This window comes from Bos indicus, chromosome 22 (genome assembly GCF_029378745.1).
Source record: "Bos indicus isolate NIAB-ARS_2022 breed Sahiwal x Tharparkar chromosome 22, NIAB-ARS_B.indTharparkar_mat_pri_1.0, whole genome shotgun sequence".
NCBI lineage: Eukaryota > Metazoa > Chordata > Mammalia > Artiodactyla > Bovidae > Bos > Bos indicus.
The window spans coordinates 53328475-53349523 of NC_091781.1; the positions used below are offsets into that span (position 1 = coordinate 53328475).

Genomic DNA, 21049 nt, shown 5'->3' on the forward strand with positions numbered 1-21049 from the left:
AATTCCGGAAGTCCAAGGCCAAGGTGCCAGCAGGTTTACTTTCCCCAAGACCTCCCCTTGGTTTGCAGACAGCCGCTCTCTTTCTGTCTTTGCATGTGGTCGGCCCCAACCCTGGGCATGTGCACCCTTGTCTCTCTGGGTCCTAATCTTCCATTCTTATAAGGACACCAGTCAGATTGGATTAGGGCCCACCTCATTGGCCTCATTTTAACTAATTTCTTTAATGATCTTGGGCTTCCCTGGTGGCTCAGATGGTAAAGAATCCACCTTCAATGTGGGAGACCTGGGTTTGACCCCTGGGTTGGGAAGATCCCCTGGAGGAGGAAATGGCAACCCACTCCAGTATTCTTGCCTAGAGAATCCCATGGGGTCACAAAGAGTCGGACACGACTGAGCGACTTGTCACTTTTAATGGTCTTATCTCCAAAAGCAGCCCCGTTCTGAGGCGCTGGGGGTAGAACGTCAGCATGGGGACTGAAGTGCACGTGCTCACGTGCAGCAGAGATCCGGGATGACTTCTGCTGGATGATTCAGAAGAGCAGCCCTTCCTGGGCTGCCACAGCCATGCTCAGAGCAACACACTGCTCTTTAAAAACCACGTCATAGAACTACTCATCAGGCCTGGTGATGGTGCCACAAGAAAGGAAGCTCAGATTAATTTCAGTTCTCTCAAGCGGTTTCTCTCAGAAGTTCCTCTGGCTTCAGCTAAGGCCTCTTCGAGCCCCAGAGTTCTAAAAGCAATAAAAAAATATAGACAAGTCTGTTACCCAGCACTCCATGGAACCGAGGGACTTTCCCCCAGCCAGCCTGGGCCCTGTCCCATCACCATGACCCAGACCCTCCAAACCTTTCACTGCTGTAGATGGATGGCGTCTGGCACAGGGCCATCCATCCTTCAGTGCCAGCTCTCCATCGGCCTCCCCAATTTTTCTGGGCCAGCTGTTTTCCAACAAAGCTTGTGAGGAGAGTGGTGCAAGGGCTCATTTCTAAATAAATGAGATAACTGCATCAAGTGCCACCGTGCTCAGGTGGCGAGAGTTTAAGTCAGGGGACCCAAGCAAAGGTCAAGTTCCCCTCCCTGGCAGCCTCACTTGGTGCTTCTCAGCCCCGGGGTCCGGCTGAAATGCAGTTTCTTGTGCAAAGCACTGCCTGCTCAGAAGCTCGGGGGAGAATTGACAGGGCCCCCGTGTGGGGGGCACACACTGAGTGGGCACAGTTCGTGGCCCACTCTCCATCCAGGCTGGGAGCTTCGCGGGCTTTTGCCCACTCATGCTGAGATCTCTGTTCCTTTCTTCATGCCCAGAATTCAGAGGAGGGTTGGCACCAGTCTGTCAGATTTATCATCTGGGGTTTCTGCTGCATGGGAGGAGATGCACTTAATCTTGGGAGGCTCTCAGCTCAGGAGATTTTAGGCTCCAGCGTGTGTCCCTATACTCGGTTATGCTCAGGCTTGAAGGTGAGTGAACTCGCGTCAAGGATACAGCCAACCCCATCACCCAAGCAAAGGTGCTCACTGTGACCGTGGGCCTTTGCTTTTCCTTCTGAAAGGCCCACCTTGAAGCCTTGCCTGATTGCGTGAGCCTGCAGTGTCCCCCCTGACCCCCATGGATTTGCACTAAGCCACCCTTTTCCTTTGTCACCTGGCAACTCTTCGCTGACTGTGCCTTGACTCCTGGCCAGGTGGGTCAGGGGTCAGGTGAGCCAGACCAGAACCTCAGGGCCTTGGAGATGGCCTCGGGCTCTCAGGTGCATGAGAAAGTACCCCCGAAGCTCCCCTGTCACTTCACCCCTCATCTTCCCCTTTCCTAGTAGGAGCAAAAGCAGAAGGTCTTTTGACCACTGACAAACGTGTGTGTTTCAGTCGTGGGAAATCAGGAAGCGTTCCAGGGAAAGGAAACTGCCAGCATGCTGGCCTCAGCGTCCAAGGCAGATCCGGGGTTAATGGATGGGTCTGCAGTCCTGTGCCTAGTCTGTTTGGGCGAAGGGTAAGCCCTCCGAGTCAGTTCAGGGCATGCCCTGTCTCACACCTTGCTTACACATTAACTGGAGGCAGACACCTGTGTCTCCTGCAGCTTTTTCTTAGGTTTAAAACCACCAGGAGTCTGAGAAAGCTGTGGTGGGGAGAGGGGTGGTACAGAGCCTGGGTGTGTGTACACGCCCTTGCCAAGAGATTTAGAGAAAGAAAACAGCGAGTCCAAAGTAAGAAGTGGTCCAGGGTTCTAATCCGGAGAACAGAGGCCGCCTGGAGGTCGTGTTGCTAAAAGCCCTTGTTGGAGCTTTTTCCCTCTGGAGCTGCGTCTGCACGCCCTCACTTGGTCCCCGCCCAGCCCTCCACAGGGTAGGGGTTATGGTCCCTGTTTCTTGTATCGAGGCACTGAAGCTCAGGAGGCCAGGTAACTCACTCCAGGTCAGGGGGTTGCAAGCGTCAGAACCAAGCTTTGTACCCAGAACCCCTCCCTCTAGTCACGGGCACGAGATGCATTTTGCAGCGTACTGCCGCCTTCTCCTGGCCCCGTTTCCCCATCTTCCCATCAAAGAGCTGCCCTCCTTCCTTACCCTTCGTCCACTCCCCGCTCCACACACGTGTCCTCAGGACAAACACAGTTGTCTGCCCTGGCCCCTTGGCTGTGACAGGACAGGAAGAGGTCCCAGAACCCAGGCGCTCAGGGAGAGCTCGCAGGATGCCGCCGATCCCTTAGCAGCCTCTGAGTGGCCCCGGGGCACAGGCCTCACCAGATGGGAAGCTGACATTCTCCAGACGCCGCGAACATGCACACCTTTCCCCACAGTCATCCAGGCCCACCTTCAGCCATCTCCCTGACAGAGGCCCAGCTGTTCTCAGGCCTGAAGCGGGCTGAGAAGGAAAGAGAGCTCCTTTCGCCCACAGCAGGGCTGGCCTCGAGTCCTTGGCCTCCCCAGGCCTGCCTCCCCTCTTGAGCAGACCATGTCAGTGAAGAGCTTGAGCTCCAGAGTCGGACGCTCCTGGTCAGGCCCTGGTTCGCTGTCTCTAGGTTCACCACGGCCCCCTGAACTGAACTTCCTCCCTGGCACATCCAAGACGGGGCCATATCCACTCCCACGGAGTTAAGAGGCTCGGGTGTGTACCATGTGGGAAGCCTTCCATGCAGGTGCCTTGTTTTGCGATGTTTTCCCTGAGCTGTGAGGTCAAGGATCACGCTGTGGTATCTACTGCATGGGCCCTGGTTTGCTGCACCTCGGAGCTCAGGTGTCTTTACCAAAGAACGTCCTGCCTGATGCCCAGGATTACTGAGTCCAAACTCTAGAGACTGCGCCAACCCACAGAGTATCTTAGTTAGCACCTACTTTAGAACGGGTGCTCTGTGGTCAACGCTTCGGGGAACTGTTGTGGGTTTATCACCAACCAGGAGATCCAATGCGTGGTATTTCAAACAAAATGAGAACACAAAATGGTGAACATGGTTGAGGTTAGAAAGCCACCTTTTGTTGTTGTTCATTCGCTCGGTCATGTTTGATGCCATGGACTACAGCACGCCAGGCTTCCCTGTCCTTCACTGTCTCCTGGAGTTTGCTCAGACTCATAGCCATTGAGTGGGTGATGCTAACCCACCATCTCATCCTCTGTTGCCCCCTTTTCCTCCTGCCCTCAGTCTTGCCCAGAATCAGGGTCTCTTCACATCAAGGGGCCAAAGTATTGGAGCTTCAGCTTTAGCATCAGTCCTTCCAATGAATATTCAGGGTTGATTTCCTTTAGGATCGACTGGTTTGATCTCCTTGCTGTCCAGGGGACTCTTAAGAGTCTTCTCCAGCGCCACAGTTCAAAAGCATCAAATCTTTGGTGCTCTGCCTTCTTTATGGTCCAACTTCCTCATCCGTAGATGACTACCAGAAAAACCATAGCTTTGACTATATGGACCTTTGTTGGCAAAGTAATGTCTCTGCTTTTTAATACACTATCTAGGTTTGTCATAGCTTTTCTTCCAAGGAGCAAGCATCTTTTAACTTCATGGCTGCAGTCGCCATCTGCAGTGTTTTTGGAGCCCAAGAAAATGAAGTCTGTCACTGTTTCCATTTTTTCCCCATCTATTTGCCAGGAAACGATGGGACTGGATGCCATGATCTTCGTTTTTTGAATGTGGAGTTTTAAGCCAGCTTTTTCACTCTCCTCTTTCACTTTCATCAAGAGGCTCTTTAGTTCCTCTTAACTTTTTTGCCATTAGGGTGGTGTCATCTGCATATCTAAGGTTATTGATATTTCTCCTGGCAATCTCAATTCAAGCTTGTGCTTCATCCAGCCCAGTATTTCACATGATGTACTCTGCATAGAAGTTAAATAAGCAGGGTGACAATATATAGCCTTAATGTACTCTTTTCCCAGTTTGAGTCAGTCAGTTGTTCCATGTCCAGTTCTAACTGTTGCTTCTTGACCTCCATACAGTTTTCTCAGGAGGCAAGTAAAGTGGTGTGGTATTCTCATCTCTTTAAGAACTTTCCACCATTTGTTTCATCCACACAGTCAGAGGCTTTAGCGTAGTCAATGAAGCAGAAGTAGGTGTTTTTCTGGAACTCTCTTGCTTTTTCAATGATCCAACAGATGTTGGCAATTTGATCTCTGGTTCTTCTGCCTTTTCTAAATTCAACTTGCACATCTGGAAGTTCTCAGTTCACATACTGTTGAAACCTGGCTTGAAGGATTTTGAGCATTACCTTGCTAGTATGTGAAATGAGTGCAGTTGTGTGGTAGTTTGAACATCTTTGGCATTGACCTTCTTTGGGATTGGAATGAAAGCTGACTTTTTCCAAAAAGCCTTGCTGCACTTGGGTTAACCTGGCATCTCCATCTTCAGATGAGTACAGAGTTGTCAGGTTCCCTGATCTATCTTAGCCAACATTTGAGGGAAGTAAAGAGATTTTTCACCAGGGTTTTAGCCCCAGCTCTGCTGTGTGTGCTTTGTGAGGTAGTTATCTCTCTGAACTGTTTCCTCATCTGGAAAATGGGGTAGTACCAAACCTCCTAACAAAGGGCATTAGGTACCGTGGGCCACGAAGGAGTGGTGTGTGGAAGGGGCGCTGCCCCAAGAGGACAAGGGGAGCCAGCGCCCCGTCTCCGGTGCTCTCTGCTCCACCTCTGCCCCTCCAGGACAGGCACTTCTGTTTTTTCTGTTCCGCAGCACCATTTCCTCACTGCAGGACGCCCACTGAGAATCCTGGGCTTCAGGCTCCAAGTAGCCCCTGGAATCAGGGTCAGCCTGTGTTCTCCGCATCTCGGATTGTGTGGCCCCGCCCTGCCCCTGGGCTGCAAGTGCAGGGAACTCGGTGGAGGGGGAGACCCTGAGGCCTCAGCCAAGGCAGCCACAGCCCACCCGACCTCTTCCTGCCAGTTGCACCCCAGGCTCCTTAGGTCAAGCAGTGGGTGTAAGTAGAGGCGAGCGCTGCAGGGAGGGGAAGGGCGGCTCTGAGACAGGGAACCTGTGCTCCACGGGGCTGTCCTGTGGACAAGTGCAGAGTGAAAACCCTCAGGAAGCTGCGTGGGCTGTGCCAGGGTATGCTGCCCGGAGTGTCGTGCGCCCAGGAGGGGGTTGGGGAAATGATCTCTGCTCCCAAGGGCAGCAGGTAAGGTCAGAGTGTGGGCCCAAGCAGTGCCTGGGGAGGCAGAGAAGCGGGAAAAGATGGAGCGGCCACGCTTTTCCTCAGGACAGGCAGGCAGGTATTCCTCAGCTGTGGAAGGGCCAGTGCAGAACCTTTTTGCGGGGAGCCTGGACAGAGGGCACATAACAGGCCTGGGGTGGCACATGGCCTGAGGGGACTGGTCTTGTTTGACTCAGCCAGGCTGGCACCCAGGAGGGGAGGACCCAGCAGTCCCAGCAGCTGCCCTCCATTGCCTGAGCGGCCGCCCCCAACATGGCTCCGAGCGTGTGGTCACCGCCTCCCAGCGCTCCTGGACGGAGGGCGTCATCAGCCAGGGGTACAGGTGGTGAAACAGGCTTGGGCGAGGGGGTGCGCCTGCCTTGTCCTGGGGTGCACAGACGTGAAGCTATACTCGAAGCAGGATCTGAGTCACCCCAGAGCCCTGCCTTTCCCCTTACACCACACTGCTTTCCTCTGTGTGGTCAGAGGCCCTAAACTGGGCCAGACACTTCACCCATTCCTTCCCAGTTAGGGCCTCTGCTTCTTGTTCTGGGGTATTATTGGGGACGCTAGGGGCTCATGGCCTCTCTAGCGTAAGTGCTTGGCATTAAGGTGACCGCACAGAGGAGGGTGACCAACCCCCACCTCTCTGAAGCCAACATAAACAGGTTAAAGGTCAGCCTTGTCACAGTGAAAAGGTCAGCTTTTGGTGTTTACGGAGCACTAGATGGTCTCTGTGGCCTGAGCAGAGCTCTCTGCCCTCCTGCCCTCTCTGTAAAGCAGCTCTCCCCATGGGTGTATTTAGCGTGTTTATGAAACAGTTGGTGGGGCCCTGTGGGCCCTGCAAGCCCAGCCTTTACACAGCTGGGCCATGCCCAGCACCTCTGCAAGGCACGAAGCCAACCCTCCCACACCTCACCAAGACACTACCACCATTTGGGGGGCCTTCCTCCCCAAATGCAGAGTGCTAAGTGTTTGCTGTGCGTCCTCTCCAGCCCTCCGCATGCCCGGCCTAAGAGGCAACACTGTTAGGGTGCACGCTGCACCAAAGTGGAGGTGGCTAAGACATTACCAACTGGTCTTAACCCGGTGGCTTGGTGGTAAAGAATTGAATCTACCCGTCAATACAGGAGACACAAGTTCGATCCCTGGGTCAGGAAGATCTCCCGGAGGAAGGCATGGTAACCCCCTCTAGTATTCTTGCGGGAAGTTCCCATGGACAGAGGAGCCTGGCGGGCCCTGGTCCATGGGGTTGCAAGGAGTCAGACACCACTGAAGTGACTGAGCAGCGTGCAGCTGGTCTTAGCAGCCCTTGACTCAGGTCTCCCCAAGCCTCAAAACCTCACTGTTCAGCCTGTTCTGACCCCCTCCCCAAGGTCTCTCTCTAGCTGTCCTCAAAGTATTCTCCATGTTTCAGTGAGTGGTTTTGCAACACGTGAGTCAAAAAGGCCACTTTAAGCCTGTTGAGCAGGTGCTGGGGTACAATAAACATAGACAAACCAGTGACTGACATTTAAAACTCCGTCTCATCCCGTGACCACACTTCAGAGGTGAGACGTGCTCCTCTCGTTCTGGGCAGGAGGTTAGAAGCCGCAGTGAAGAAGCTGGTTTGTTACCAATGGTATATCGATAGATCAGTGCCCTCAGAGTTGATAGTCGTAGACTTATTTCCTGTGCTCTGAGCCCACGAGTGATCACCTTTGTTTTATTCAGGAATACCGCTTTAAGGTAGAATGTGTCTGAGAGTAAAAGTAGTTTGGAGACATTTTAAAAGTTTTATTTCTCAGTCATAAAAATCATATGCTATCTGATATGCATGTATGTGTATAACACACACATTTATACATGATTTGTATGTGAGGCATTGAATAATTCAGATTTTAAGAGCAAACCCACTGAGGATCCATTTCAGAAGTGCTGCTTAGACTCCTGACAGTCTGCACCCAGCTTTGCACACTTTTCTAGCCTTCTGTGGCCCACTGGAATCTTCAGCCAACCCTGTTTTGCTTCAGCCCATTCGTGTTTCCTGGTGCTAGTCCTTCCAGGGTCAAGCAAAGATAGCAGGATTAACCATCTATCTCTATAAAAACGAAACGAAAGATGTGACAGAACCTGAACTCATTTCTGTCAGGCACCTGGTGATGAAGGTCTAAGACACCAAGATCAGCACTGGTTTTCATGGCTGCTCTAATGTCCCCTGCTTACCAGCCGTCAGAAAAGTGTTCAGAACTTGGAAACCAGACTCTTACCTGCCTTCAAAACCTTTGTTGGCCATGTCCCCCTCATCAACTCTGTCCCAGTCCCATTCTCAGTGAAGGAGAACCTGGGGTCTTGAGAATCACATGTCATTTCCTGGCATCAGTATTGTTGGGGTGGAGGAAGGAAAGCCCGGGCAGCTTTCAGACTCCCCTTTGAGCTTAGGCTAGGCTGTGAAAAAGCAGATCTGTTCATGCCTGAGAAGCAGCAGCCCACCCCAGCTGCGGCGTTGGGTAACCTCTCCGTGAGAACGCATGCGCTATACACAAAGCCTGCCTCATCTGGAAGACACAGCTGTGCTCCCATGACATCCGGGAGCCTCCCCAAGCCCTACAGGTGGAACATGCTGGTGGCCTCCACGTTGTGAGACGCTGAAGCACTCCTGGAAGTGTCCTCGGAATACATGTGTTGGCCTGAGACACCCAGGTAAGGGAGGCAGCCTGCATCTTTCACGAGCTTCCAGAAATTCTTCCGAAACTTGAGGCCAACAAAGGCATAGAGCACAGGATTAAGGCAGGCACGCAGGTAGGCAATGGCCTCCGTCACCGTGATGGCGTAGTCGAAGCTGGTCATGGTGTGGTACTCCCAGCTTGTGCTGCGGATGAGCTTCACGAGGTTGAAGGGCGTCTGGGTCAGCAGGAACACCGCCACCACCAGGAAGATGATCTTCAGAGACTTGTGCTTCCGGAAGCCTCGAGCCTGAAGCAGGGTCTTGATGATGACCGAGTAGCAGACGATCATGGCAAGCAGTGGCAGAAAGAACCCCAGGGTCATCTGGATGGCCAGCACCATGGTGGAAATGGCCTCGTGATAACCGCAGAAGGGCTTGTCGTGGTAAAGGACGTTGCCATAGATGATCTGCGGCAAGGAAACCAGCAGGGAAACCACCCAGATGGACGAGCAGATGGCCTTACCCCAGGCCATGCGCTTGGCCTGCTGGTTGTAGGCCTTGGTGGCCCGCACCACCGCGACGAAGCGGTCCACGGTGATGCAGGTGAGCACGAGCATGGACGTGTAGAAGTTCAGCGTGTAGATGCCCAGCAGGGCTTTGCACATGACGTTGCCAAAGACCCACTCATGGATGCCTGCGTAGGCCCAGAAGGGCAGAGTGCAGACGAACACCAGGTCAGCCAGGGGCAGGTTCATCAGGAACACGTCTGTCAGGCTCTTCAGCTTCTGGTAGAAGACGTAGATGACCAGCACCAAGGAGTTTCCCACCAGGCCGCAGGTGAACACCACCACGTACATGCACGGCAGGAAGAACTTGCTGAACCGCAGGAAGTCTTGGTGCCCCTGGCTGCTGTCGTTGGAACCATTGAAGAACCCGAGGTCTTCGTAGTTGTACTCAGCCATGTCGTCTGTTCTGCTGGACCCCTGGGAGTCAGACCACAGGAATTACATGCATTTGGGTTGAGGGTGACCCCTCCTGTCTTCCCACTGTCCCACTGCCCACATTCAGGGTGCAAATGTGCGTGTATGTGTGCTAAGTCACTTCAGTCATGTCCGACACTTTGCGACCCTGTGGACTGTAGCCCACCAGGCTCCTCTGTCCATGGGATTCTCTAGGCAAGAATACTGGAGTGGGTTGCCATTTCCTTCTCCAGGGTATCTTCCCCACCTGGGGATCGAACCTGCATCTCTTAAGTCTCCTGCATTAGCAGACAGGCTCTTTACCACTAGTGCCTCCTAGGAAGCCCCCTCCTGTCTTCCCACTGCCCTGTTGCCTACACGTAGGGGGCGAATAGTCAGCTTCTAAACGCTCCCACTGTTCTGCTGGGTAACAGCCCAGGATACTGGGGACAGCCTGTTCTGGGAGGAAACTGCTCAGCCAGGGACCCTTAACTTGCAGTAAAGTTCTCAGGACCCCACCCACATTCCAGAAAATCCTGTGCTAAATGGCCTTGGAAGCAGAGGTCATCACATGGTGAAATGGGGAGCATGTCCTTTTGGAAGGACTGCACTGGTCTTCAGTGGGGAGGCTGTCTTCATCTGTCTGGGCCTCACAGCAGGTACCCACGCAGCCTGTGCCCCATGTTTTGTGAGGTTGACCCCTGTACCTGGAATTGTGAAAGCCATGGCAATATCCCCCTTAGAGGGGGGTCCACCTTGATGGGCCTGGAAACCAAGAGGAGTTGGGTCCTTCCTGCCCCAGGTGGCCTGTTCATTCTGCCTCATCTTCCTGTGATGGGGAGACAGGTCGGGGAAGAGCCCAGGCTGCCCAGTGCTTTGGCTGAGTGGCTTCCTGCCCAGGGAACTGGGCGGTTCTCCTCACGACCAACCCCAGCCTTCCCCCTCCTTGTCTGTGTATGATATTCCACCCTCAGGGCCTCTTTGGTCTTCAGGAATCTCTTCATGATAGATTACCTGAGAAGGGAACATTGCTCTAGCTTTTACAACCAACAGTGTAGATAGAGCTCAGGGGTCTCCTTTAACAAACGGAAGAGCTGATGGAAATGGGATGTCAGGGGGATGGGCAGCCACAAACAGGGCCGATGGCCAGCCTTGCAGTGGGGCTGCTTATAGCAGAGACCAAATAGCTGTCTTTCTTGCCTGGGGGTCCTAGCCCTTCAAGATTATCACCCCCTGTGACCCTGCTCTGGGCCCTGTGTCCCCGCTGGGGACCACAGACCAGCCCCAGGGGTGACGTCGTCTGGTGTGGGAGCAGGGGCAGCTTTGGCAGCATCAGCCTTGGGGGGTCAGGTCAGTGACCCGCAGACGCTCAGCACGCAGGGGCTCGTGCAGTGACTAGTGCCATAACCCACTGGCACCTCAAGGAGAGCTTTAAGAAGAACAGGCCTTCGTCCAGCAAAGGCAGAATATCAACCAGCCAGATAAGACGGTGCAAGAGAGATGATTTCTGCTTTTGGTCTTCTCAGGGACTTGACTTTTCCCCAGCTGGGTCCTGACTAGAAGGGACGTCCACCTTAGTGCTACCACCTTGGTTGTTCGTAGAGTCAGAGCACCCTCCTGCTCCAAGAAAGGACCTTGCCTTTGGGCTAGGACTGCTTAGTGCTAAGTCCCTCCTCCTGGACCACAAACCCTTGGCTCTAAGAGCGAAAGGCCAGCCCGGAGGCGTTGTGCCCCACCGTCTCTGGGCTGTAGGTCAAGTGGGCCCAACGATGACGTGTCTGTGTTACTGCTTCACGTGGGGGCAAAAACGTTTATCATTTAGGACGTGACGTTGACGGTAATGTCACGTCTGCATTATTGCTTGACTTACTCTTCCCTTTAAAAATGCATTACACTGGCATTGCAGTTTCCTCAGAGGACCCGTGCAAATTCATCTGTAACGGTTGGTAAACTTAAACAGTATTTAACAGATTGGGACTGCATGGTTGTGTGCAGATAGAGTATGAAAAATTACTTTCTCTTCTAGAAATGTTAAAAGCACTCATTTCTTTATTTTCTCTAACCAAAGTCCTAGGTGGATTTGTGAAAATTTAAAACGATAATAATATATCCAACTTTGGAAATAGTATATATTTGATAACGAATAAAGAAAATATAATCTCGGCATAAAATAGAATATGATTGAAACATTTAGGAAGCACCCTTGACTTTGGAAAATACAGTGCATTAAACAGTGTTTTTCTTGGAGCATGGTTGATGTACTGTGTTGCGTTAGTCTCGGCTGTACAGCAAAGGGAGTCTGTTACACATATACATACGTCTGCTCTTTGTTTAGATTCTTTCCCCATATGGGCCGTTAGAGGTGTTGAGTAGAATTCCCCGCCTATACAGCTATGTAGGAGTGTGTATATGTCAGTCCAGTCTCCCAGTTTCTGCCCCCTCCAAAATACATTTAAATTGCTCAAAACAGTGTAAGCACAAAGTAGATATGTGAAATACTATTTGGCTGTTACTATTACAATGAATAAATGACAAAGTGAATGTGACATTGATCATGATCTCAACCTTCTTTGATCAGAAACCGCTTTGAGAGTCTCCTGAAAGCTGCACATCGTTTCCCTCAGTGATGATGTACATACATGCCTGCAATTCCAGGGATTCATGAACTCTAAATCCCTCTGTTCTAAATCCCTCTATGGACCTTGTTTAAGAACCTACGATCAGCTCTGTGGTTTTGACAAAAATTTTTTTAAAACGAACAAAAATTACATTTTATCAGCAGTTCACCCCTGACTTGTAGAATTAGTAGTGACTTATTTCCCTTCCTCATTTAAAATTTTATGTATTTTCGAAAGCTGTTACAGTTGTGTATTGATGTACATGGAGAAAAGAAAGTAAACCATAAGCTAACAAAGGTCCTATAAAATGGGAAGGAAACAAAAAAAAAAGGGAAAAGAGATTAGTCAGTGAACAAACACAGGTAGTTAGCCTCCCCTTATCTCCTGGGGAGGCGTGATTATACCATTCCTGTCAGCAGCATGTTTAGTTTTTAGTTTAGTCGCTCAGTCATGTCCCACCAGGCTCCTCCGTCCATGGGATTCTCCAGGCAAGAGGACTGGAGTGGGTAGCCATTTCCTTCTCCAGAGGATCTTCCTGACCCAGGGATTGAACCCGGGTCTCCCACACTGTAGGCACATCATGTTACCAGCATCATATTACAGAAACAGATTAAGTCACAGTCCTCTATTCTAGCCCTGTGGCAGCAAGTGGCTGAGCTGGAGTTTGAGCCAAGAGCAGTTGAGCTTGAAAACCCTGGCACTTGACTGTACCACGCTGCAGGCAGGACTCTGAGAATCCCCCCAAAACGTGGGGTTAGCCCCTCTTTTAACTATAAAGAAAAAGATAAATGACTCACCGGTAGAGCTGCTCTTTCAGTTTGTTGATCAGACGAGGTTGCTCACAGCAGCAAGGTCTGCCGTTGTCTCTGATGTGGTCCAGGTTTCCGTTGAGTAATTGTGAAGAGTCCTCAGTTGGTGATGATAGGAGACCCAGCCCTTCCCCATCTTGCAGGTCAGAATCCACATGACCCAGCCTGCACATGTGTAATTTGGGGGTCAAAGAGACAAAGCAGTGGCTCCGATGCTGCACAACCCCCGCATCCTGGCTGGGATCTTACCCTTTACCAGGATCTGAGAAGGTTTTAATTTGTAAACCAAAGGGGAGCCATGCACAGGCCTGGCACTGGTAGTCCACTGAAGATGGTGGCATTTATACCCTAAAATTATTTCATCCACTAGTCGTATGTTCCCTTGGAGCAGTTTGGGTCTGGACCAATGCAAAGTTGATGGTATGGCCCGGGTTCTGTGTGTGTGCACCTCCAACATACATGACAGCCCTGATCCCCATAGCAACCCTGCAAGTAGGTATTATCCCATTTTATAGATGGGAATACAGAGGACCATAGCCAGAGAACAACCCTCATGGCTCACAGCCAATAACTGCCACTGCCAGGATGCAAGCCCAGGTGTCTATCATCAGCAGGCCAGTGGGCCAGATGGCTTCTAGAGATGGGTCTGCCAGAGGGCCTGATGTCGCCCTGCCTCCTAAACCCTCTCCACTCGGGTGGTGCTCACCGCCCTGCTTCTCATGGCTAGGGTCACCAGTGAACAGGCTGAACCAAATCCTGAAGGACTTGTCTCTCTCAACAAGACATCCCTTCACAGGGAGCCAGCCTCACATTTTGGAGTCTTTGAGCTTTGAGAGATGAGTTCCTCCCAGCAACAAGCCAACCGTGTCACTTAGGCCCAGTTCACAGGGTGATGACAGAAGGGCCTGAACCTGGTCAAACACACTGACTTGGATGTGCTTGTCCCGCTCAGCGTGTCCTCCCTGGGGAGAAGCAGCCCGGTGCCCTCCGTGACCGCGTCCATGCATGGGAGGGAAGAGAGATGTGTATCTCAGAGCATGACTGTACTTGTGATAACCATTCTCCAGTGGAGAGTTCTCCAGTGGAAAAGTCACAACTAAATTAGAGCCCCTTCCAGTTTGAGGGCCAGAATTTTATTTCTGTTGTCTTCCAATTTGGAGTGTCGGTTGCTTTTCTTTGAAACAAAAGTGAACCTCTTGACGGCAAGTACCCAGTCATATGTCTTGGGTTTTCCCCCAGAACATGCAAACAGTTCCTGAATAGAATCAGGGAAGAATAAAAGGGCCGTGGCAGCTGTGCCCACCGCAGGCTCTCTTGGGGTCAAACTCTTGACCCATTCCCTTTTTCTGAACGCCTGACATTCTGGAGCCAGAGCCCTGGTTCTGGCGGCAGCTCTGGCACCAGGGATGGGGCAGTGGCTGCTGGGAGAGGAGTAACTGCCAGGCGGTGGTGGGTGGTGGGGGCTGTGGAAGATGAGTGGAAAGACCCTTAGAAAAACAGCCTGCCCAGAGGACAGCAGGCGGCGGGCCAGTGGTGAAGACAGGGATGTGGGTCTGCATAGTTACTAAGTAATCAGACATCAAAACCAGAAGTGCCCTTCGTCACTTGGTTTTTCGGCAAAAAGGAAGCCAAAACCAAAAGAAAAACTGGTAAGAATTTAAAAGTCAAGTAAAAAGATGCACGCAAGCCCCACAGTGAATGTGGCCCACCATGTGGCTTAGCTTCTCCTTCCAGACCTGATCTGTTCAGCAGAGCCTTCTGGAATGCTGGGCGTGCCCTGTGTCCACCTGTCCAACAGGCAAGTGTAGGTATCAGGCACTTGGCGTGTGGCCACTGAAACCATGGAGCCAAGCTTTGAGTTTTGTTTTAATTCTGATGAATTTAAGCGGCCACTTGAGGCCAGTGGTGCTGTACTGTACTGGGCAGACCAGTGGTAAAGCAGAGACCTCTCCAGTTCACAGGAGGCCCCATGTAACAGGCAGAGCGGCACTCCTAGCTGCTGGCCTGGCCTGGTGGAGGGCTGGATGGGGCCCTCTGAGGAAGGCTGTCACCAGACACGCAGGCCAGGAGGCTCTCTAGGCTCCATGCCTTCCTCAGACAACCTGAGCGGCCAGGAGTCTGCTCCTCAGGCAGTTGGCAGGAGTGAAGTTAAAGAAGCAAGTGGCTAAGGCGTTTTGATTTGTGACAGGAAAATTCTGTAGATTCCAGCTGCAGATACTGAGCTGGAGAGAGCCCCGCTGTGACCCCTCGTCCAGGCAGGCGTGGACCCTGGACCACCTTGCTGGAGACTTCCTCAGCGTCCTGGCCTGTGGTCACCAGTTCATTCTTGCTTGCTTCTGAAGTGGAGTGAGCCTTGCTCATGTCCTTGAGGACATTAGGGACAGAAAACCACGTTGGCTGTGTGCAAGGCAGGTGCCCAGGCCAAATGTGGCAGGGGCGGCCAAGATGACCACCCCCAAGAGGGCAAGGTGACAGATATACGTGCCTCAGTACGGGTTCCGCTCGACTGACCACAGGCTCAGGGACGGAAACTCAGATGGACAGGATGGGGTGACGTGCCCTCAGCCACAAGAGGCCACCACAGCTAGTAGTCGGTTCCCACGGCCAGAGCAAGGGGAGGAGGAAAGTCACTTTTGGACAGTGAGCTTTTCTGAAACATCTCAGTTTCAGAAAACAAAAGGAGAGAGGGTGCCCCCTAGTGGCCATGCATTTGTTCCGTCCTTCTCAAACTTCAAAATCCCTTGACATCTTCCAGCAGAGTTGCTTGAACACTTTCTGCTGCGTCCCACAGGGAGAAATTTACATGACTACCCAGGTGTGTACGTGTGTAGACATAAAGTCAAACAAGAGCCTCTTAAAAACAATAATGCTTATCCTTACCGCATGCAACATGATGCAAAAATGTGTTGACATTTTCTATTTTATTTTTAATATGCATCATAACTTACTCAGCTGATTCACAACTCACTGATTGGATTGTAACCCACAGTTTGAAGAGCCATTGAAGGGAAAGTCTTCATAGCCTTTGAGACTGCATCACCCACCCATGCACACTCCCCCCTCCCCCACCCACCCCACCCCCACCGGTCACAGAGCTCCCCGACACGGGGCCTCAGCCAGGACTGGCAAGGGTCGTGGGACCTACTCTGGTAATACTTGCAGGTAATCAGGTTGTCTGTGTCATGATGGTCAGAGAGGTGAGATGGAGGAGGAGAAGAAATAATAGATTAAGATTTTTTTTTTTTTCTATCGCACCCCACGGCTTGTGGGATCTTAGTTCCCCAACCAGGGATTGAACCTGTGCCTCCTACAGTGGGAGCAGAGAGCCGCTTCACTGGACCACCAGGGAAGGCCCGGCATCTTTTATGTATTCACTTGTTATTATTTTCTTAATCGTTTGGCTTTTTCTTTTTTAAAAATTCCTTTTTCGTTTTTACTTTTAGGTCTGTGATCCATTTCTGAGTTAATCTCTTGTATATGGTGTGAAGTATGATCAGTTGTTGTCGCTGCCCTTTTGCACAGAGGTATTCAGATTGTTTTCTAGCACCATTATCTCATGGCATGTGGGATCTTAGTTCCTCAATTAGGGATTGAACCCGTGCCTCCTGCCTCACAAGGTGAAGTCTTAGCCCCTCGGGGAAGTCCTCTGATGTCTTTTATTCTTAATGCAGGAAAACTGAGAGAACGAACCACAGTTTTCAGCATTCGTTTTTCATGTGTTACTTATCTCTCTCATTTATGGCACTTGCACTTTGGACAAGGTTGAGAGCAAATGAAACGAGACAGGCTGACTGGCGCTGGGACTCCCGACTCCTCTCCCCTGTCCCCCTGCTTCCCCAGCTATTAAGTGGAGGTTGGACTGGATGATTCTTTGAGCTGCTTCTTGCACTAACATTCTGTGATGGCAGTGTGGGAATCTGGAAGCCAGTGGTTGAAAGATGAACAGGAAGGAGGTGTTGGACAGGGAGGAGGTCAGAGGTGGGCTGGGCCGAGGAGGAAAAGGACTGACAGGCTTGCCCTTGGTGGCAGCAGACACGTCAGGACGTGTTCTTGCTGCACCGTCCCTGAAACAGTGCCCGCCAGGGCGAGCCCGGCTCCTCCTGGCCAGTGGAATGCCTTCTCCAAATCCTTTGAAACTTACAGCCTTTGTAAGCCAGCAGAACTGGGGTCCAGCTGGCTCCTTCTCCTCCCTTTTAGAGAGGAAAACACGGAGAAGGAAGTGGCTCGCCCAGAGTCAGAGTTGGTCATAAAGCCAAGACTGGAACTGCCTTGAGTGACGCCCACCCCTTCCACCTGCGTGCCCCCCTCTCTCTCACACACACACAACACACACACACACACACACACAAGCCATACTCCCTGTGGATCCACTCCACACCCCAGCCAGAGGGCGCCCACTGCTCGGACCTCAGGGCACTCAGACCCGAGGGCAGGGTGTCTGCGGACAGGCTCTCCCACCTGTCGTGGGCTGATGGAGACTGCACAGACATCCCTGGCCAGATACCTGGGCGCTAGTGGCAGTCTGATTATCTCGGGAGCCCTGGAGGCCCCCTCCATGCCAGCTGCCACCTGCACCCTCACAGCAGCGCCCTGGGCAGCCTGTCGCAGTCAGTGGGCTCGGCCCCCCAGCAGTAGACAGGAGCGGGGAGGGGAGTGGGGCCATGTGGTGGGGCGAGCAGCGGCCCAGCCTCGTGGGGGGCAGGTGTGGCATCCAGCTGTCTGAAGGAAGCCAGGTCTTCTGCCAGAGGTCTCCTGAGAGGAGAGGCCCCTCGTGCTGGGCTGTCCTCCAGAGAGAGAGGCTGTGTAATTTGGCAGGCTGCAGTCTGCTTTGTGTGTGAGAGGATCCCGTTCAAGGTGAAGGGGCTGTGGGTTGGCCTCAGGTGTGGCTCTGCTAACCCAGCGCCCGCCACCCTGTGAGCCCCTCGGAGACTTCCTCCTTCGGGATCTGTCCGTGATTCTTCTCTTGACTTCGTCAGCTTTCCCTCTGCCCTCTCATCCTGAGTTTACACACTAACGATTCACTCCCCCGTGTGTATTTCTTCACAAGTATCATGGACGTGCTTTGATTCCTGCAGACAGCCGTGGCCTGTCCTTTGGGGCAGGGACAGTCCCTCCGCAGCCCCTGTTTGCAAGATCTTGTGGGCCAGGGGGAGATGAGACCCCTGCAGATGGGCAAGGCCCAGCGTGACCGGGGGTGGGATGAGTATGCAGTGCAGGAGCACGGAGGGGTGGGAGCGGGCGGCGGCTGCTGCGTGTGTCAGCCCCTGGGGGAGGCACCGGGCCCCCCCCAACTCCCAGTGTGTCGTGGTTACTGCAGTGCACTGCGTGGTACACAGACATTCCTGCCCCCAGAGCCGCGTGAGAGCCAGTGAGGCCTCTGTCCCCATCAGTGGCCTGTGGCCACTGACATCTTAACCAGTACATGCCAAGGAGCGGCAACTCAGTAGGGTTTAAAAATGTTCCGTGGGAACACTAAATGTAAAATTCAGGAGGTACCTTTACCGTAGGACACCTCAGAGCCTTCAATTTACTGTGTAAGAACACCGTGAGTTTCGGAGAAAGAGTATGGGGTTCCCCTCCCCAGGCGCTGGTGTTCCACAGAGCACACTTTGGAAACCTCTTTCCTGCCAGGCAGCTCCGGCAGCTGGTTCTCTGGACAGCAGACCATGATGGGAGGGAAGAGATGTGGCATGGGTCTGCCCCCCTTATACGAGGGGCCCCCACCACCTCCCTCTCGGCCCGTGCCACTTCCTGCCCCTTCACCCTGTCCTTGTTCCTCGGGGAAGGGCCAGAGCAGGCTTGTGGAGTCAGGGACAGGCGCTGTGAAGTCAGCATCCATGGTGCTGGGCACTCGCCCCACGGCTGTAACTTCTGGTGTGGGAGAGGAGGGCGGCCCATTTGTGCCGGGCGGACGCTGGGGAGGTCACTGCAGCCCTGCTGTCCCCCCGCACCTCGCTGTCCTTCCCACCCTAGCCTGGCCCCCGTGGCTCCCCAGACACAGGGTCTGCGGGCTCTGTCCCAGCGTCTGTGATCAGAAGGGCTCCCTGTGTGTTCTGGGGATGGCTACTGGACTCCAGCAAGACTGCGGGCCTATGTGCTGACAGCTAGCTGGCTGTGTTTGTGACATTTCAGGGACACCACGTCCACCTCCCTCACCCCTGAGGATGCTGAAGACATGCCTGTGGGGCAGGATTCCGAAATCTGCTTGCTGAAGTCGGGAGAACTGATGTAAGTCGTGGGCCCTAGCTGGCCTTGCTGGGGTGGCGGGGGCTGGAGGTCACAACTGGGGAGTAGAGGAGGAATGCCAGAGGAGGCCTGGCCTTTCCGCGCCCCCGGAAAACACGCCTCTGCTCGACTGGGCGCCCACAGTGGCTTTCAGGTGTGCGCTGCTTTCTCTTTTTCCCTTTCTTCTTCTTCGTTTTTTTGGTAAGATTTATATACAGTAAGATTTCCCGTTTGCAGTGCACAGTGCTTGGATTTAGACAGATGATACGGCGTAGTCACTGATTGTCTGGCAGCCCCTGCATCCTGCTGGGCCAGAGGCTTATACAGTCTCAGGCCCCTGTGCCCAGCCAGCTCCACTTCCTGTTCTGCCAAAGAGGAAACCTTGATCCAGAAAAGAAAAATGACTGCCCCCGCCATGTGACCAGAGTGAAGATGTAGAACAGTCCCGTCACCCTGGAAGGCTTCCCTGTCCTCTCGCAGCCATTCTTCCCGCACTTCTGTGCCCTGTGTATGTTGCAAGGTGGTGCTTACTATGGAAAAGAAAAGCACCCCTCAATTTTAAATAGAAAACACTAAGAAGGTAAGACTTGAAGGAGTTGCCATGCAGATATGTGAGGGAACAGCATTCAGGCGGAGGGAACAGTCGGTGCACAGACCCTGGGGCAGGATGGTGTCTGGTATATATTCAAGGAATCCAGGAAGGGCCAGTGTGACTGGAGCAGAAAGCAGGAGAGAGACTGGGTGAGGAGGAGACAGGGCCCACGTCACATCAGGCCTTCTGGGCCACTGTAAGGACTTTTAATCTGAGGGAAATAGGAGCTTTAAATAGATTTGGGTTAGAAGCATGACTTAGCCTAACTTACATTAGAAACACGGTCACTCTGGTTGCCATGTGAAGAATGACTGCAGGGGCAGAAGTAGGGAGACCAGTAGAATTTACGTTTGTAATGTGAGCACTGTAGACAACAGACTTTTTTAAGATAACATTTGAGCAGAGATGGCAAACCCTTACTATCTTCTCATTACCATCTCCCTTAGCGAGACTGAGTATTGTCCTCTCGCTGAGCAGGTGAGGTCTAGAAAGTGAAAAGAGATTAAGGGCACAGTCCAGGTCACTGGGTGCAAGGGCAGAATTCTGGAACGTAAAATGATGAAGGACCCTGCATCGGTGCATCCTGTCAGTGAGTGGTGCAGCAAGATCTCCAGATTATGAGACCTCTTTTCCACAATAGACTCCTCTGCCTACTCTCAGATTCTTGAAAACTGTTAATATTGGACAAGACCTTTTTTTTTCTGACTATCAGTTCAGTTCAGTCGCTCATTTGTGTCCGACTCTGCAACCCCATGGACTGCAGCACGCCAGGCCTCCCTGTCCATCACCAACTCCCGGAGTCTACTCAAATTCATGCCCATTGAGTCAGTGATGCCATCCAACCATCTCATCCTTTGTCGTCCCCTTCTCCTCCCGCCCTCAATCTTTCCCAGCATCAGGGTCTTTTCAAATGAGTCAGCTCTTCGCATCAGGTGGCCAAAGTACTGGAGTTTTAGCTTCAGCATCAGTCCTTCCAATGAATATTCAGGACTGATTTCCTTTAGGATGGACTGGTTGGATCTTCTTGCAGTCCACAGGACTCTCAAGGGTCTTCTCCAAACCACAGTTCAAAAGCATCAATTCTTTGTCGCTCAGCCTTCGTTATAGTCCAACTCTTACATCCACGTATGACTACTGGAAAAACCATAGCTTTGATTAGAAGGACCTTTGTTGGCAAGTAATGTCTCTGCTTTTTAACATGCTGTCTAGGGTAATTATAACTTTTCTTCCAAGGAGTAAGCGTCTTTTAACTTCATGGCTGCAGTCACCATCTGCAGTGATTTTGGAGCCACCCAAAATAAAGTTTGTCACTGTTTCCACTGTTTCCCCATCTACTTGCCATGAAGTGATGGGACCAGATGCCATGATCTTAGTTTTCTGAATGTTGAGCTTTAAGCCAACTTTTTCACTCTCCTCTTTCACTTTCACCAAGAGGCTGTTTTGTTCCTCTTCACTTTCTGCCATAAGGGTGGTGTCATCTGCCTATCTGAGGTTATTGATATCTGTCCCAGCAATCTTGATTCTAGCTTGTGCTTTGTCATGATGTGCTCTGCATATAAGTTAAATAAGCGGGGTGACAATATACAGCCTTG

The 21049-nt window shown here is 52.2% G+C and overlaps 2 protein-coding genes across 11 annotated transcripts in view; one reads left to right on the forward strand and one right to left on the reverse strand.

The window, feature by feature from the left end:
* Window positions 1-21049, forward strand: part of FYCO1 (FYVE and coiled-coil domain autophagy adaptor 1) — a 103770-nt gene that overhangs the window by 65303 nt on the left and 17418 nt on the right. For 5 of the 6 annotated variants that reach the window (XM_070776811.1, XM_019984326.2, XM_070776812.1 and 2 more), the window contains one exon: window positions 18773-18868. The exons of the other annotated variant lie outside the window; for it this stretch is intronic. In XM_070776811.1, coding sequence (XP_070632912.1) covers window positions 18773-18868 — 96 coding nt within the window. The remainder of the gene's footprint in view (window positions 1-18772; window positions 18869-21049) is intronic. 6 annotated transcript variants of the gene reach the window in all.
* Window positions 7369-12759, reverse strand: CXCR6 (C-X-C motif chemokine receptor 6). 5 transcript variants are annotated; one of them, XM_070776816.1, is made up of 3 exons: window positions 12629-12710; window positions 9921-12131; window positions 7369-9237 (listed from the first exon to the last, which is right to left on the reverse strand). In XM_070776816.1, exons 2-3 carry the CDS (start codon window positions 10026-10028, stop codon window positions 8194-8196), a joined length of 1152 nt encoding a protein of 383 aa, XP_070632917.1. In that variant the 5' UTR covers window positions 10029-12131; window positions 12629-12710; the 3' UTR covers window positions 7369-8193. The 5 variants fall into 5 exon arrangements, with proteins under 5 accessions (XP_070632917.1, XP_070632916.1, XP_019839890.2 ...); XM_070776815.1 differs by having other exon boundaries at window positions 9921-12398; window positions 12629-12644; XM_019984331.2 differs by lacking the exon at window positions 9921-12131 and having other exon boundaries at window positions 12629-12759.

Bases quoted from the DNA above. Each gene is read 5' to 3' on its own strand.
- CXCR6 (XM_070776816.1), bottom strand. From the start codon at position 10,028: ATGAACAGGCCACCTGGGGCAGGAAGGACCCAACTCCTCTTGGTTTCC. The intron at 9,238-9,920 runs GTACAGGGGTCA...TCTGACTCCCAG, and splicing joins CATGGCTTTCACAATTCCAG to GGGTCCAGCAGAACAGACGA.